This window comes from Enoplosus armatus, chromosome 21 (genome assembly GCF_043641665.1).
Source record: "Enoplosus armatus isolate fEnoArm2 chromosome 21, fEnoArm2.hap1, whole genome shotgun sequence".
NCBI classification, from domain to species: Eukaryota; Metazoa; Chordata; class Actinopteri; order Centrarchiformes; family Enoplosidae; genus Enoplosus; species Enoplosus armatus.
In genome coordinates, this window is record NC_092200.1 from 1,423,027 (window position 1) to 1,442,184 (window position 19,158).

Sequence of the window (19,158 nt, forward strand, 5' to 3'; positions counted from 1 at the left end):
AAAAGTAATTGGCAGCAGAGTAAGGATGAAAGGCTGAGCAGCTGACCTGTAGGTCTGCTCTGACTGACCGCACACTCTTATATCCTCTGCAGGTCTGCACGATCTCCCTCCTCAAACTTTGTCCGTTTCTCACAAGGAAATATATTCTGCTCCAACTGCAGTGGATTCTTAGACAAAAGGTGAAGCCAAGCTGGACTTCCTGTTCTAGTCCTCGTCTCCACTGCCGATCAAAACTCGGTCCGTCTTTGTCTCGTGTTGCCAGAGCTCAGAGAGATGGTGAGAGAATAGTTTCATGAAGGAAATAAGTTCAACGAGAAAATACACGTGGAAATTCAGCCGTTTTCTAAAAACCGCCTGTTTTCACCGTCTGTCCGTCCACAGAGAGGCTCAGATATATATATCTATATCTACAGATATAGATATATATTCAACCAACATTTAGGTTAATTATTATTGCATAAAACCCCCCACAATCACTCACACAGACACACACTGTTAATATTTACATACATTATGAAGCTCATCAGAGAGCAGCCGTGAGACTCTCGGGTCGCTGGCTGTTTTCTATTTTCCTGTAATCTTCCATCAGCTCCTCAGAGAACTCCACACACTCTGCAGCCTCCTTATTAGCAGCTGAATGTTTTATTTTCACACTTTTTACAGGCTCAGATAGAGACAGCAGACTGTGTGTGTGTGGGGGGGGTAACATTCAGACACCCGCCGAGGCCTCGCAGGTCATAAAACATGGATTCAGATGCTGCAGTGTAACGACAAAACGAGGAAAAAGCCCGGTACTTTAATGTTTAAAGTCTGCAGTGTGCTGTAGCGTCCCGCCCTGCAAAGTGCTACTAACAGGACGACCTAAGAGACAGTCGGCCTGATACAGTTACAGCCTGCAGTCAGAAGAGGAAGCAGAGAAGACCAGGTCAGGTGTTTCATAAAGAAAAAAGTTAACTGAATATCTCAGTTTCAAACAAGACAGTGTCATCGAGTGACAAACCATTTGGCAGATTAACTGATAATAAAAATAATCGTTAGCTGCAGCCTCCCACTTCACTCATTACCATATCTGTTGGGGGGCACCGATGAAATGACAGGATGTAGCAGAGTTACAGTCGAGTCTGTGATGGAGTCCAGGAAGTGTGTCGGATGTTACATAACAGAGCAGCTCACCATGGTGTGTGTGTGTGTGTGTGTGTGTGTGTGAAATAAGGTCTGGTGGGCTCAGCAGGTTCAGGAAGGGCTTTCCAGAGAACAGATGGACAACACACACACACACACACACACACACACACACACACACACACAGTAGAAAGGCTGTGCACACAAACTCACACGCCAGAGAAATCAATTTGACATCCTGGATGATATTTGGGCAACAAAGGACTACGTTATCACACACACACACACACACACACACACACACACACACACACACACACACACACACACACACACACACACAGTAAACTGCTGCTGTATCCTCTGCATCTCCCTGTGGTTCCCAACAATTAGCGCAGCAGCTAATTTGTCTTCGCTGACAGCAGAACAAATGCTAGCACTCCCCATCGCTAATACAGTTAGCATGTTAGGCCAGGTCATTACTTCAGTCCAAGCGGCCGCCTCCTCATGCTGCCACTGGCTCTCAGGCCTGTGATAGGAGAGGAACTGTGTGGAGCTTATTCAAACTCGCCGTGGTGCTTCGGCTAAATTCAGATATTGATAGTCTCCAAACTTCTGTAGGCTGATCCATTTTGAGGTGAAAGGAAAACTGAAAGGAGAATAAAGAAAAGGATGCAGGAGGAATCAATACATGAGACCTCAGCCACATCCTCCGGAGACAAAGCTCTTCCTCCTCCTGTGACGCTGCTCTGCTAGCTACCGACATGCTAACGATCAAGTTCGAGCTGGCTAGTCACCCCAAATCACATTCGATTGGATAAATGTTTGTATGAGTTCAAGACGAGTCATCAAAGATATTGGACACACGCAGCAGAATCTGGCTTTTCAGAATAAAATGCCTCAGCGTTTAGCAAAACACGGGAGGAACAGACAGACAAACAAAATGAGTTTCTAACTGGCAAAATAGTCTGATGGAATATTTGTCTTCGTTCATCTTCCTCCACATTAATTCCCCCCGACCTGCGAACAGCTAACGTTGTTACGTGATGCTCTGTCATTAACAAGGTCCAGGCAGGCGCCTTCCTCTCAGCTAATGATATTAGCGCTGTACACCAGGGGTCCGACCTCACTTCCAACCCCACCAAGAGTGCCAGGGAAGGGTGATTAAGGTTCCACAGAAGACAATGGGCCGCCTGGGAAATGTAGTTCAGAGACCTAAAGGACAGCAGGTAAAGAATAATGAAAGGATACAGACGGAGAGAGAGGAGGACAGAGCCGACAGAGAAGGTCCTCGCTTCTGCTGTTAAACCCAAAGCAATACTGGAGGAAAGTGTTGAAGTTTGGACCAAAAAGAAGAAAAAACACACACCTGCTGGTAAAGTCTGTGTGTGTGTGTGTGTGTGTGTGTGCAGCAGATGGTCTGGGGAAGCAGTGGGATCAATCGTCGTTTGGGGTCGATGGGTTTTGCTGTTCAACCTCTTTCCATTAAAATCGATTAAACGCGATATTACATGTTTACAATAAACAGGAAACAGGAGACGTGTGCTGTGAAAAGGTAAACAACTGCAGGGTAAGTCTGCAGCGACTCCAGCTTTACATCATCTGATTAGAACTGATTAGAAAATCAATGTCTTTATTACGATTTCCAGAACATGGCAGATGAGCGAAGCACAACTGATATATATGAAGACGTTTCCAACCTCGATGGATTAAAAAAAGTTGTTTTTTAAATTCTTCGTTAAATTTTCATTTCATTTTTATTAACTCGTATATTTAAATTTACATCTACATTTTACAAATTAGCAAAATATCAAATCTCCCGATGATCCCAATCCTCCAGCAGGTGACACCAATGGTCACATATTTCAGTGTACACTTAGCTAAAGCTAATGCAGTCTAATACAACAGTCCCTTCATGAAGGTCATTTAGATGTTAGAGGTGTTTTGGAGGACGTAGTGTTTCTATTATCTTGTCCACCCCATTTAAATCTTTGTTGGCAGCCTAACTAACAGAAACACGTCTCTGTGAAATGCAACACAGTTCAGCCTCAGGTTGTCAGGTGTCCACATACTTTTGGCCATATGGAGTAAACAAATGAGCAACTCTCAGTTTCTCGTCACATCCGACTCGTCGTTCAGTTTCCTCTCTCTGCCCTCCCCAACGCTGACAACAGTCTCGACATCTTTTCACTGCAGTGACGCTGATGTACGGTCTCTCCACGTTCAGATCCTGCGTGTGGTGAAGCAGCCGGCTGATCGGAAACCAAGAGACACAACATACACTAATGCAAATGTAACGCCACTGAAAGCAGCCGTTAGCCAGTTAATCACCTCGGCTGTAACTCTAAGATTCAGCTCTAATACACACATTTAATCCCGGTCGGGTTTTAGTGTTTTATTATTCAAATGAAGCACTAATGAATTCAGAGTCCGGCAGTAAAGCATAATGCACTGCTGGGTAGATCCGATTACAACCTAACCTTAACTCTGATTGGTGGAGGTGATTGCAGTCTGGTGCAAAACCAGATTAACCAGTTTATTAGTCCCCCGTCCGTCCCCGTGCTGTTTCAAAAGCAAAAGCCGCTGTTGTCTTGTAAACATTTGTTTACTTGTCCGTTATTTGCATGTCTAAACAGAAGCCTTTTCACTTCCCAAACACATCGTCCGAAGGTCCAGCAAACAAAGTCAAACACGAGGCTGCGGCTGCAGTGAGCGGTGTGATGAGATTCAGAGGCAACGTCTCCCTGGTTGAAATCTACGGCGGGTAGTAATTACAGGCGAAGGCAGCGGGAGAGAGCTGGACGTTATTAATGAAAGCTAATGAAGGCCGCAGCTCTGATCTCCTCTGCTGCCTCCATCCCTCGATAACTGAAGGATGGAGGGAAACAGGCAGCTGGGTTCAATTAGACTACAGGAGGACAGCCAATGCTAATATACAGTGCATCCGGAAAGTATTCACGGCGCTTCACTTTTTCCACATTTTGTTATGTTACACCCTTATTCCAAAATGGATTAAATTAATTTTTTTCCTCAAAATTCTACACACAACACCCCATAATGACAATGTGAAAAAAGTTTTTTTGAAATTTTTGCAAATTTATTAAAAATAAAAAACTAAGAAATCACATGTACATAAGTATTCACAGCCTTTGCCATGAAGCTCAAAATTGAGCTCAGGTGCATCCTGTTTCCACTGATCATCCTTGAGATGTTTCTGCAGCTTAATTGGAGTCCACCTGTGGTAAATTCAGTTGATTGGACATGATTTGGAAAGGCACACACCTGTCTATATAAGGTCCCACAGTTGACAGTGCATGTCAGAGCACAAACCAAGCATGAAGTCAAAGGAATTGTCTGTAGACCTCCGAGACAGGATTGTCTCGAGGCACAAATCTGGGGAAGGTTACAGAAAAATTTCTGCTGCTTTGAAGGTCCCAATGAGCACAGTGGCCTCCATCATCCGTAAGTGGAAGAAGTTCGGAACCACCAGGACTCTTCCTAGAGCTGGCCGGCCATCTAAACTGAGTAACCGGGGGAGAAGGGCCTTAGTCAGGGAGGTGACCAAGAACCCGATGGTCACTCTGTCAGAGCTCCAGAGTTCCTCTGTGGAGAGAGGAGAACCTTCCAGAAGGACAACCATCTCTGCAGCAATCCACCAATCAGGCCTGTATGGTAGAGTGGCCAGACGGAAGCCACTCCTTAGTAAAAGGCACATAGCAGCCCGCCTGGAGTTTGCCAAAAGGCACCTGAAGGACTCTCAGACCATGAGAAACAAAATTCTCTGGTCTGATGAGACAAAGATTGAACTCTTTGGTGTGAATGCCAGGCGTCACGTTTGGAGGAAACCAGGCACCGCTCATCACCAGGCCAATACCATCCCTACAGTGAAGCATGGTGGTGGCAGCATCATGCTGTGGGGATGTTTTTCAGCGGCAGGAACTGGGAGACTAGTCAGGATAGAGGGAAAGATGAATGCAGCAAAGTACAGAGACATCCTGGATGAAAACCTGCTCCAGAGCGCTCTTGACCTCAGACTGGGGCGACGGTTTATCTTTCAGCAGGACAACGACCCTAAGCACACAGCCAAGATATCAAAGGAGTGGCTTCAGGACAACTCTGTGAATGTCCTTGAGTGGCCCAGCCAGAGCCCAGACTTGAATCCGATTGAACATCTCTGGAGAGATCTGAAAATGGCTGTGCACCGACGCTTCCCATCCAACCTGATGGAGCTTGAGAGGTGCTGCAAAGAGGAATGGGTGAAACTGCCCAAAGATAGGTGTGCCAAGCTTGTGGCATCATATTCAAAAAGACTTGAGGCTGTAATTGCTGCCAAAGGTGCATCAACAAAGTATTGAGCAAAGGCTGTGAATACTTATGTACATGTGATTTCTCAGGTTTTTTATTTTTAATAAATTTGCAAAAATCTCAAATAAACTTTTTTCACGTTGTCATTATGGGGTGTTGTGTGTAGAATTTTGAGGAAAAAAATGAATTTAATCCATTTTGGTATAAGGCTGCAACATAACAAAATGTGGAAAAAGTGAAGCGCTGTGAATACTTTCCGGATGCACTGTATGTGTACCTGTGTGTGTCTGTCATTACAAAATCAGGGATTAGATAGAGTCCTGATTCGATAGACGCAAACCGTTTTTCAGAAGCTGTACGTCCAAGTGTCTTTAAACACAGGAGTGTGCCGGGTATGAAGCAGAGATGTGTATGAATGAAGCAATGAAACCCAGTTTACTGTCAAACATCATATCAAACTGTGTCAATGGAAGTTTAAGAAGTGAACTAGCAGTGACAGTAGTGCAGTTTTTGATTCTGTCTACACAATCTAACTGTGCCTTTGGTACCTTTTGTTCCCTTAGGTTCTACAGAGAACCACATAATAAATAGTAAAGGGTTTCCAGCCTTCTCTTCACAGCCTCGCCTCTTTCAACACCTGCTGTCAATTATTGTGTTTTCTTTTTGTTCATTATTGTACGATCACAGTTTAATTGATGCAAAACCCAAACTCCTCCATCACCTTGAGGATTCATGTCCTGCAGATGTGTGTGTCCCTGACCCTCTGCAGGACTCTGACTTTGTCACCGTAAACATTATGAATCATCGCTGCAGATGTTCCCTTCAGTGCAGTCGCTGTAGCCTTTGATTTGGACTTCCTCCAGCTTCTCTCCACCATATCAAAGTGTCGCCTCATTCTCACTACATTTGCATTTCTCTGCCAATTAAAGCAGAGGTCGAGTTTGTTTACATCTCCTGCGCCGACTTCAGAGTGCGACATTAAACTCCAAATAAAGCTAAAATCATCGCAAACGTCTGTATGCAGCGAGAAAGATTCATTCATAAATAAATATATAAATATATAAAATGCATTTAAAAAAAGAGAGGAATCCCGATCTCAAGACAATTCTGGTCAAATAATAATAAATAAATATTTTATTTTACAGGTTTGTATTGACTTTAATGAAAGTCAGTAAATCATGTTGTGGTCACACCCATCTGCAACTCTGTCACCTAGAAATGATCTATTACTTCTAATCTGCATCAGACAATACGCTTTAGAGGAAATGTAGTGCCAGCCAGCTTTTGTAAAAGCATGATTTTACTTTTTTACAGTTCTGCTCAGACACTCACAGCCGAGGGAAAGACTGAGGTCTGGGTTAATCACTGAAAAAGTCAAATGTGCAGCAGAAAAACGTTAAACATAATCCAGGTAGCAATTACGTTTCCCTCAAAAGACATCTGGTAAAACAAATTGGTAGTTTAGAAATATATTTTCTCGGCGACTACGTGACTGAAGTCCCAGTCTCAGCTGGAAGAGTTCAAACACCCCAAATATCCAAAGAAAACATAGGAAGTCATGTGATATACTCAACTATCTAACATATTTTATATCACCTGAGCGTGTTAAGAGTTCATCAGCAAAAACACGAAGGGCTCCGGCCCCATGTGCACGCACGCACACACACACACACACACACACACACACACACACACACACACACACACACACACACACACACACACACACACACACACATTAAAGAATTCAGATAGAAGGAAAATGCAGAGGGCAGAACAGGATCAATATGATGTTCAACACACACACTCTGCACATACTGCAGCAACACACACTCCACACGCTAGTTAGAGCTTCACACTCACTGCTGCCTCGTGACACACACACACACACACACACACACACACACACACACACACACACACACACACACACACACACACACACACACACACACACACCTACTTCAGCCTGTGGAGCGAACTGTGCAGAAGAGCTTGTTGATCCGGAGAGGAGGAGGACGGAGAAGATGGATGTGTGGATGGGGGGGGGGGTCAGCTGGATGGATGTATGGGTTGGAGGCGATCAGGTTCGGATCACGGGTCCCAGACGGATTCTTCCGCAGGTTTGAACACGGGAGGAAGCGATCGATGGGAGGGACGTCGGGGACCTTGATCCACCAGGCAGAAAGGAGACAGAAAACTCAATCTGCAGCTCACAGCGGTGATTCAAAGAGAGAAACAACCGACAAACATATCAAACAAACTCACGTCGACACAATGTGCAGTTTCTGGAACTCTCGGGAACTATTTCTCACTTGATCCAGTGAGGTTTTGAACAGTTTGCTGAAGGCCCACGGAACTCAACACAGACACGACGTTTCAGCTAAACCATGACCAATCGTGAACATTGCAAAGCTCTATAACGGGTGTCCAAACTACGGCCCGTAGTGGTCCATTTAATTAAAAAATATAATGGAATATGGCCCACACATGAAACTTACATTTGACAGTTTTGTACTTCTTAGTTGTAACACTAGGTGGAGCTTCTGTCTTCAACAAGGCAGCTTCTCCACAAAACAATTAGGCTAATCAAAGTAAAAATTTGCCACGGACGACCAAAAATGGCAGAACCAAAGAAACGCAAGATAGCAAGTGAGTGCAGAACATTTCAGACATGGTGGGAAAATGAATATTTCTTCATAGAAGTCAAGGGGAAGTGTGTCTGTTTGATTTGCAATGAAACTGTTGCAGTGATGAAAGAGTAAAATGTACGACGACACTATGAAACCAAACATCAGACCTACACGTCCTACACTGGTGCTGAGCGGGAAGAGAAAGTTAAGCAAATGGCAGCTAGCCTGCTAGCTCAACAACAGTATTTTTTCCGTGCTAACAAAACACAAGAAAATGCCACAATAGCCAGCTACGAGGTAGCTCAACTCACAGCGCGACATGGGAAACCTTTCTCAGATGACTTCATAAAACAGCGCCTCACTAAAGATGCAGGAATTCAACAACGTGAGCGTGTCCAGAAACACAGTTGTGCGGCGAATCGAAGACTTGTCAGCTAACTTAAAACATCAAGTGTCACATAAAGCTTGTGCTTTCCATTTTTACTCAATTGCATGTGATGAGAGCACAGCTGTTCTTTTTTTTGCGGGGAGTTAACGATATCTTTTGCATTACGGAGGAGCTGCTTGATCTTAGGAGTCTAAAGGGCACGACAACGGGTAAGGACATTTTTGAAGCTGTGTCTGATGCAATTGACAAGATGGAACTTAAATGGGACAAGCTGTGTGGAGTTACAACGGATGGGGCGCCAGCTATGACAGGCGAGCGCAAAGGAACGGCCTCTATGGTGGGTGTGCGCCAGGGTGCGAGAGGGTGGAGGTGAGGCTGTTAAAATGCACTGTATCATCCACCCCGAAATCAAACATGCTTTTCCAAAGGCCAACCTTTCTGCTAAAAAGGGGAAATATGTGTGTGTGATCACATCTCTCATGACAGAATTCAGCCAGCGCTTCCAAGATTTTTCTGTCATTGAGAGAGAAATCAGATGCAGAAGAAGTGGAAGAGAGTCTGCAATTAGAACTGATCGAAATGCAGTGCGACGATTCTCTGAAGAATCACCATCAGCTTCTCTCCATCAGCTTTGGAAAAGGCCACGTTTCCTCTGATGCGACGCCACGCAAAAAGAATGACGAGTCTGTTCGGCTCGACGTACATATGTGAGCAAACGTTTTCTCTGTTAACGCTGAACAAAAGCAGATTGAGAACCAACAGCCATCTCTGTGATCGCGTCTCAACCACCAAACTTACTCCTGACCTGCCAGCCGTCCTTCAGTCCAAAGCGCAGCATCACTGCTCCCACTAAGTGCAACGCTGGTCCCATTATAGGTGAGTTCAAATATATTACACTGTTCATGTGTTCACAAGCCCAATTACTTAATAAATTCAGTCAATTAAAGTTGATAACATTGTCTAACAAATGTTAGTTGATGTATTTGTGTAACTAGCTTAAATATACCCATCCCCCTGTCTGCCTTCATACAGGGCTGTGGAGGAGGATCACCATCCTGACTAAGAAGCAATCTGAGGCTGCTGTTTTGACAATGAGCTGCCAACCCTGTTTGTAACAAAATAAATGAAAACCCATTAATGGAAAGTTGTGATGTAGGCTGTTTTCTTTAAGCATATTCAGTTATCAAGCATAATTTACCTACATTTGATTGATTTTGTTAACTTTAATACACTAAAGTTACATACCTCACCTCTAGTGAGTGGCCCAGCCTTTCCTATATTTTTCTTTACGTGGCCCTCAGTGAAGTTTGGACACCCCGGCTCTATAATAACCACGCGGGTAGAGGACGACCTGAACTCATCCACTGCCCTAAGCTGACTAGTTCTTCATTATCTAGGACTAATTTGCCATGAATTCTGGGTAAATTAAGCCTTTTATGTCAAACTGTTAGCCCCCCTTCACTCCAGCAGATAATGTTTGCCTTCAGGAGGAAGAAAGAAGAAAGAAAGTCAGGACGTTTTACTGAGAAAATTCAAGTGTAACAACACAAAAACATGTCTAGAAGTATAAAATCTCAGCTTCTCCACTCTTCCAGTAAAAACTACAAAAGCTGACTGCTGTCTTCCGGCTGCAAAACGTGCGACAGAAAACATGACAGGAAATTGGTGTGAGGCCGATATCGACACCATCCTCGTTCTCATCATGAACGCCTCACAAAAGCATTTCTTGGCTGTGGCCTTTCTCTTCCATCAAATATTTTTCAAAAGTAAGATTTCGGTTTCACTTCAGTTCATCTTGATTGTCAACAACGTTTTATTTCAGATACTGAGAACACCGTCCAACAACACAGACTGTGTTTGATAGTGAAGAAGCAGGTGTGACACTGGATAAAAAGCGTTTAGGAGCCGAGTGTGAACAGCGACACTGACAGCAGCGTCTGCTGATCTGCAGGATTCAGACTGAAAGCTGCGATTAGACGGAGAGAGTTCGTCCAGTCAGCTGGGACTGAAGGAAATCCTCCTTTATTGATCTGTCGCTCCTGCAGAGCCGTCCGTCAGTCAGCTGGCTCTGCAGGGACACACACACACACACACACACACACACACACTTGTCTACTTCTATACTTGTGAGGACCCTCATTGACATAATCCATTCCCTGATAGGAGATAACACAGCAGAGTTCTTTATTCTGTCTGATAAATAATAACGGTGATGAGAATATTTATTGATTAATTCGATTAATTAGATGAGTGAGTGTCCCTCCTGCTATGTGACTTAAATGCTCATTGGAGCTGAAGCGATTTGTTGATTAATTGATGATGAGTTGTTAGTTGCAGCCTTAATGGTCAAAAATATATAAGCAAAATAAGCTGTCTGCTATATATCCGGGTCTGGATTCTCAAGAGATTGTCGTGAATCCAGCTGCCTCACAAGGTGACGTGATTTGGGCAGCAGGACTGCTTATCAACAGTTGGTGGCAGTGATGCATCTCTAAGCTGGTTTGCCAACCGCCGCAAAAGAAGAGAGTAACAAGAAAACATGAAGGAGGAGAGAGCATTAAGTTATTATTAAGTAGAGTTATTCTAAACCATTTCTTAATTGAATGTGCAGAACAATTACTGTATTGTGATATGTACCGTTACCGTGATATAAAATTACATATACTGTAATAGAAGATTTTGGCCATATCGCCCACCCCTGTAGACCTGTTTGGGTATCAGAATCAATATTTGGGGAGAAAAAAGTTGGATTGGCGCATCCCTCGTCCTCACTTCCCAAAAGTAATTAAATTAAATGAAAGGCAATTAATGTAACATAGTTAAAACTTAAACAGAGAGCCTGTAGATAATCTGCAGTAAAAGATTCAAAACCACAACGATAGACACACACACACACACACACACACAACTACTCATAAAACACACTTTGGTCCACATTAGCATGTATCTGAATACTTAGACACACAATGGCAACACAATCGCTGCATCTCACACACACACACACACACAGCAGTGGCACTGACCTTTACACTAAAAGACAGCAGGACATCAACAAACAGGATGTGTCTCTGACCTTTCACACATCCACTGCTAAAGATCATACTGTCACACACACACACACACACACACACACACACACACACACACACACACACACACACACACACACACACACACACCTGTCCACCTACTTCAGTCTGTGGAGCGAACTGTGCAGAGGAGCTTGTTGATCCGGAGAGGAGGAGGACGGACACACACACACAGTCCCGTGTTGATGCTATTTCATTTCAGTCAATTCAGGTCTCTGATATCCACTGATATTTGTGTGTGCGTGCACGTGTGTACATGTGTGTGTGTGGGTGTGATTACGTGTGTGTGTGTGTGTGTGTGTGACAACACCTCCTCCTCTTCTTGGCCCAGCTGACTCAAACTGATCCAGAGGTCAAAGGTGAGAATCCACGTACAAGAACACAAAGCTGTCCTTGACCTCAACACTTCAGCTCACCATGTATGGCCGCAACTAACAAGGTATCTTCATTATTGATTCATCTGTCGACTATTTCTACAAATAATCGATTAATCCTTTAGTCAGAAAATAGTGTCCAAAGTGAAGTCCTCAAAAGTCCTCAGAACTAATTGATTTATTACAACATTCTCTTTCATAAATCCTGAAATCTTCTCTAAACGATTATTATTATTTCGATAAATCATATAAACTATATTTTTTAAATGAATTTAATTTGTGTAACAATTCTAATATCTCCAGCAGCAATTAACACAGAACGAAAACAACAAGTAACCTAAAAGTAAAAGAAAACTAAACTGGAGCAGAGAGGAAAGTCTGCTGCTGGTAGAGGAAAACAGAAAATAAGGGGACTCAATATGACATGAACAAATAAGTGACATGAGATGCATGAAAAGAAAAGAAAAGAAATTTAAAGTGTGTTTTCAGATAACAGCTTACAACAAAGCAGCAGCTGCAGCTGGTCAACTGAAACTACAATATTCTGAATTATACATAGTTCAGATAACATATAGTTTATATCATCAGTCATCCATCCAAGCTGTTCTCAACCAACTTAAGAGACATTTAGCAGCATTGTTAGGTCAAGAGAAATCTGACAAAGAGCTTTAATTTTTAAGTCTAAAGATTTTATCTTTATTATGATGTTATCAAACCATGAAAACATGTTTGATCAAACTTTGAAACTACTAACAGGGACATTTAAGGGGTTCTTGGGAACATGTGGGTTCATGAGGTTTAGTTTAATGTCTGATGCAATGGTCAGGCCATGGCCAGGTCACCTGACAGAAAGGTCATGTAGTGACGCCACACTTGTGCACACAGTAATACCAACACCACGTGCCTGCATGATAACTTGCATGACTTTACATGCAGATTTTCTGAGGTGTCACTAGCTTTGTTTCTGTAAATGGTTTAACTCAAAACACTTAAACAAGCTAACTTTATAGCTGTAGTTCTGTCAGGAGTGTTTGTAGCAGACTAGCTAACATGCTGACCCATAACAAGGATATTTGTGGGGGAAATAAAGCGCTGTGTGACCCGACATGCTGCCGGGTTGTGTTCTGAAGTCAGGCGCTATAACCTCACAATATCGTTCATTCATTAAAACGTATCATTTGTGTATTAACGTTCTCATTTAAGAGAATAAAATGAGCAAAGCTAACTCACCTTCTGTCAGACTCCAGCGTTGAGCTGCTATTCAGTCGGCGGAGACGTGCCTGTGTATCTACTGGACTGTATTTCTTATCCGAAATTCAAAAAACCTTTTTAATGTTAACTTTTTATGACAGCAACGTCTGTAAATGTGGATTTGACTTTAAATAAATACACACAGGAAGAGAAACTGTCACAGGAAACTCGTATTTGTGGACAGGCACTCGTTAGGACACACGTCATTAAGGGTCCTGCGGCTTAAGCGGTCACCGAGCAGCGTAGTTAGCAACATCATGGCGGCGTCCACACGAGTACAGGTGATTTCTCTGTACAGAATGATGCTGAGAGAGAGCAATAAGTTCCCCGCGTACAACTTCAGGTAAGAGATGACCTCTGACTGATCTGAACGATCCTGCTGGTCGGTTTAAATCGAGTGTCAGCGGCTGGAAAGATGCTAATGTAGCAGCTAACGGCTCTGTTTACATCAGCCAGCCTGACAGATTCGGTGTCATAACTGTTATCCGACGCTTACAAAACACAACATCCGCACAGACTCATGTCACTGAAAGTCCTGACAGATTCACGGAGTTGTTCACATCGTGTGTTCGGTGTTTAGTTGGTGAGGTTATGTTAATACTGTGGTAGTTAGTTGGTGAGGTTATGTTAATACTGTGGTAGTTAGTTGGTGAGGTTATGTTAATACTGTGGTAGTTAGTTGGTGAGGTTATGTTAATACTGTGGTAGTTAGTTGGTGTGGTTATCTTAATACTGTGGTAGTTAGTTGGTGAGGTTATGTTAATACTGTGGTAGTTAGTTGGTGAGGTTATGTTAATACTGTGGTAGTTAGTTGGTGAGGTTATGTTAATATATAATGAACAAACATGGTTTAAAACTGCGTTTAAGCCCATTGAGTACTTAAGTGCTCCCGGTCCAGACTTCCACAGGTGTCTCTAATCACTTAAAGGACCATACTGGTGTTTTTTTTTACCCCATTTTATCGGCTTCATAATCAAAAAAGATTTCTTATATCTCAAACACAGTTTAAAATGGGGCTGCTACTAAAGATTATCTCATTGTTGACTAATCTGCTGACTTTATTTTTTCATTTAATCAATTATCACCACCCTTCAGCTAGAAGCATTTTAGCGATTTTCAGCTCATTGTTTTTGTTTCTCCTGCAGCTTTACTGTCCAGTCCACAGACTGTATACAAAGATGGACGACATGACAACCCCCCCCCCCCCGTGGCTGCCTGTAGTATATGTCACAAACCCCGCCCCGTCCTGCGCAAGATGGCAGTAGCCATATCCGGGATATTTTGGCTTCATTTTTGTACAGTGGGAGGACGTGGAGACGCGTCGGCCATCTTTATATACAGTCTGTGGTGGAGACGCGTCAACCGTCTTTATATACAGTCTGTGGAGGAGACGCGTCGGTCTTCTTTATATACAGTCTGTGGTGGAGACGCGTCGGCCGTCTTTATATACAGTCTGTGGTGGAGATGCGTCGGCCATCTTTATATACAGTCTGTGGTGGAGATGCGTCGGCCATCTTTATATACAGTCTGTGGTGGAGACGCGTCGGCCATCTTTATATACAGTCTGTGGTGGAGACGCGTCGGCCTTCTTTATATACAGTCTGTGGTGGAGACGCGTCGGCCATCTTTATATACAGTCTGTGGTGGAGACGCGTCGGCCATCTTTATATACAGTCTGTGGTCTGGTCCAGTGTGTTTCCAGCAGCAGCTGAACACAAGCTGCTCAGCAGCAGCGGACTCAGAGACGAGCTGCTGAACGTAGTGCAGCGTTTAGCAGCTAAAGAGACAGATGTTTCCCTCTGGAGGTGGTGGAGACCAAAAACAGAGCTAACAGAGAGAGAGACAGACAGACAGAGAGACAGACAGAGAATACTGGACTTCATTCATCAGGTGACACAAACACGACTCTGTAACTGCTGGAGGTGGAAATGAGCAGCTGTTTGCTAACAGGTTTCCTAAGTGGCCAAAACATCTGCTGGTTTGACAACAGTTGATTAGTTAGCATTAAAAAAAAAAACTACGGCTCCCATAAAGTTTTACCAGCATGGCAGCAAGCGTATTGGTCACCGTGGTGACTGTTTCTCTGTCGTCCATGATATCCACCCACGCTTCAGCCCTCCCTGTCATTCTCACAGCTCCAGTCTGTCGGATATTTAACCCACAACAGTTTGTGGGAAATGGTGTTTGTTAAAGATCACTAAAACATAGATATTAAATGAGGAATGACATTACAGGATATTACATAATTTTTTATTTTGGCATTTCCATGTTGACACACTGAGTGAACCCTGCAACATACTGCTGAGTCAGGCTTGTTGGAGGACTAGGTTTTGCTTTTGCTTTCTTGGAAAAATGACTCGCAACGATCATTGCTGATTATCGTTCCATCGATAGACTAATTGAGTTCAGTTAATGTTGAGGTGTCATTTTGGAGGTGTGCGAGGTGTTTTTGATATTTTGTCCGTAGCTGTCTGACTGGAATGATTGACTGAACATGAATCAGTTTTCGGACTAGACTTCTGCTGTCCACACGGTCAGCAGATATGAGTCTGCAACAGTGTGTTCGACGGAGCGCTCAGAGGCTTTATTAGTGAGTCTGCTGTTGTAAACTCGGCACTGGTTCAGAGCCAGAGTCCGTGGCCTAGTTTGTACCTGACCACTGACCTGATTTGTCTGCAGGCCTCCTGCAGCTGGGGTCCCATCAGGACTCAGTGTGTTCTGCCTAACTGGCTATGACACACTCTGCATTTATTCTGGAAATCCATCCAGCCGGCTGCTGTGAAGCTAATAGTCTCAGTAGCTTCAGACTGATTTTAGATTAATATTGAATTTGATCTGCTGAAGTTGCACCTGTTTTTTTTATATCATGTCTCAAAACTAGTTTATATTGACCTGAGTTTTCAGTGATCTTACTGCATTTATTACCACAGCAGTGAAGCTTTAATTCGGTTCTATCCATGAATGTACAGTGTTGGATGGAAACTGTATGTTCAGGACAGGAAGCAGCAGGTAGAGCAGGTGTCTGTAGCTTCTCAGTCTTATGTTAACTTTAATATAACTTTCACGTATATTGATGTTCGGTGGAATCATATCATGACGATAATTTTTAAAATCCTGTTGTTTTTACCAGACAAGAGTCTCGTGTTTACTGATTATTTCATCTGAGTTCCTGATTTTAGAATTAATTTATTTAGACAAAGTTCTACATCAAACATTTAACATTTAAACAACTTTGGCTTCTTTCTTGAATTTTTTAATTTTTCTTTAATAAAGAATATTTTTTTAAATGTTTCTTAGAGAAATATGTTTATTCTTTATTATTGTTATTATTATTATTATTATTTTGGAATCAGTGCTGAAACTCAGGTGTCAGCAGTAACATCATAGTAAAGTAGTAAAACAAACTGATGTGTATAGCATTGGTCAGTCTGTATTGTAAACTGGTAAAAACATGTTAAAAAGCTAATACATGAATTCAGCAGTCACAGGAACTGACAACATATTTAATCTACACAGCCGGACACTGAGGCCCAGAATGCACCTGGTCTGATACTGCTTCCTGGTCTGCATGTGTTTGTGCTCACATTCAGGACTCTTTAAATTTGACAATGATCTGCTGGGTTCTCGTGCCACATCCTCCTGCAGCTGCTACAGTTTGGGTGTTCAAAACGCGCTTTATTGCCACAAACTGAACAACCGTGGTCTCAAATGTAGAGCCTGTACATCTCATTTCCATTGCCTCATCTTCATCTTTAGCTCTGCAGCAGCAGCACAGTCATCATCTGTGTGTGTGTGTGTGTGTGTGGTGGGGGTGAGTTTGGGACAGCGTCTTCAGCTGTCATAACACACGGCACTCTACGCGGACATCAGAGAGCCGCCACTCCCTGCTCGCCTTCATGCGGACGGCCGCTGTGTTGAATTATTGAGCGGCCAGATGAGAAATGGCCTCCTGCTGCTGCTGCTCGTCCAAATAAAATAAATTCCCCCCATCTGCCTGGAGACGGGCGGCTGGGTCGGTCCACTGCCTCACGGACCTCATGTGAGGGGAGTCGGTCCGCTGGTGCCTGTAGGCACTGCCCCAAAGTGCCTACATGTACCAGCATGCACTGGACCCGAGATGTCCTAAAGAAAGTTATTAACACCAGTTAGGGCTCCAAAACAAATGGAAACAATTCAAAATGAACACAACGTCACATTTCTTTCTGTTTTATTTTTGAGCAAGAAAAGAAACCGAAGTATGTTGCTGTTCTTTTTGGTTGATAATAATTACAAATATCATGATTCTCTATCTGGTCCTGCACATGTTGTATGAGCTGAGTCACTTTACTCCATGTAAAGTTAACAGAGAGAGTTTACTGCATTGTATAAACGCACTGGAGTACAAGATACAACCTGTAGCACTTTCTGCACTGTACGTTTTTAACAAGTTTGAAAAGTGACCGTCCTACTGAGTCATGTTATTTGGTTCGGTGCTGTCACCGCTGCCTTTTTCTGAGTTTATGAAGAACACATAAAGAAGTTTACTAATCAGCGTCAGAGACAAAACATTCTGCATCCAGACTCCAGCAGTCACACCTTCTCCTACTTCTCATTTTTAAGAATGAAGAAAAAAAGCCAGAACAGAGCGTTTTAACCGCGCTGTGGGCTTCCCCTCATAAGCTGCAGCTTGTGGAGGAAACAGTGTGCCTGGTACTTGTTGGATTGTTGTGGAATGACCTGAATATGCCAGACGTTGCTGCAGGCTGTATTTTGTTGTCTCCCTCTCTCTGACTACAATAACAGCTGATACAGGCGCTCGCAGCACTTCCTGGGAGGAGAGGTGGGAGAGTTTGGCTGAATTTGGAGAGCTTTGTCAGAGAGAGAGAGAGAGAGAGAGGCGAAAAAAACATGGAAATAAACAGAAGTGAGATGAAAAATGCATGATTCTCTGCAGGAAAATTAGATCACTGCAGCAGGAAACGGAACATATTAAACACAGAAATGTAATCTAGCGAGTTTGGATTTTTATGAACATACAAAACAGATCATGTCAGCACTCGAAAATGTCGACGACAATAAACAAAAAGCATTTTAGAATCAAGAGGAAGATTTCTGTGAGCAAAGAGGAGAAGCAACAGATGCAAAATAATGAGCTGTGGGGAGAACTGAATTCATTCATTTATTATAATAGAAACCTAGACGGATCAAACACATATCAGAGAGGTATAGAACAGAGCACTGGAGACGTAGACCACACCGGGAAACAAAATGAATTTAACTTTGACTGCAGTTCAGCTTCAGACCAGCAGGTGGCGAGTTGCAACTCAAACCTCGTTATTTAGGTTTGTGTTGAAAATGTTAACATTTGTTTTTAAAGCATTTAGCAATAAATTCAAGGTTCCTGCAGACCTTGAAAAGCCTTGAAACAACGAGACACTGATTTCCTCAGATGTTCCTGAATACTGTTTACGCAGCGTTTGAAGTAGTATCCCAAAGGTTCCTTATTTATTTATTCGATTTGTTTTGTGTCTTCGTTTTATCAGAAGCTTTAAATGTAAACGTATACAAGACTTTGGTTTATGACCAAGTACCGTTCCCATCAGCCTAGCTACATGATCATCTCATAATTATGACTTAGTAAACGTATATTTTGACTTTGATATCTGTCGATACATTCTGAAGTTTTCCGGCGTGGTAGAATAGCCTCAAAAACACCTCTTTAACAGCTTCAGGTGTGTTAGAGACGGACAGAGAGGCAAAGATGGAGGACGAGATGAGGAGACGGGAGGTGGAGGAGGAAGACGCTGACTGTCAGAAGTAGGTCATTTCTCTGCGTAGGAACAACAACAGAAAGACATCAAATAACAAACTGATTCAGTGTTTTTGTCTTTTATGAGTCAAATTCTGTCTCTCACTTTGTCTCTCTCTCTCTGGTTTGTCATCGATGTCTCTCCATCTGTCTCTCTCCTCTTTATGTCTCTATCTCTGATGATGACTCCCCCGGTGGATTCAGTCAA

General features: G+C 43.0%; 2 protein-coding genes across 2 annotated transcripts in view; one reads left to right on the top strand and one right to left on the bottom strand.

Annotated features, from left to right (window-relative positions):
- The window catches only part of fars2 (phenylalanyl-tRNA synthetase 2, mitochondrial), a 106,980-nt gene extending 93,712 nt beyond the window's left edge, over window positions 1-13,268 (bottom strand). Inside the window, exons 1-2 of the mRNA XM_070927916.1 lie at window positions 13,142-13,268; window positions 7,391-7,595 (exon numbers count right to left, since the gene is read on the bottom strand). The gene's annotated coding sequence lies outside the window, so the exon portion shown is untranslated. The remainder of the gene's footprint in view (window positions 1-7,390; window positions 7,596-13,141) is intronic.
- Window positions 13,269-13,402: 134 nt separating this feature from the next.
- The window catches only part of lyrm4 (LYR motif containing 4), a 29,389-nt gene continuing 23,633 nt past the window's right edge, over window positions 13,403-19,158 (top strand). Inside the window, exon 1 of the mRNA XM_070928220.1 lies at window positions 13,403-13,505. Coding sequence (XP_070784321.1) covers window positions 13,420-13,505 — 86 coding nt within the window. The 5' untranslated portion in view covers window positions 13,403-13,419. The remainder of the gene's footprint in view (window positions 13,506-19,158) is intronic.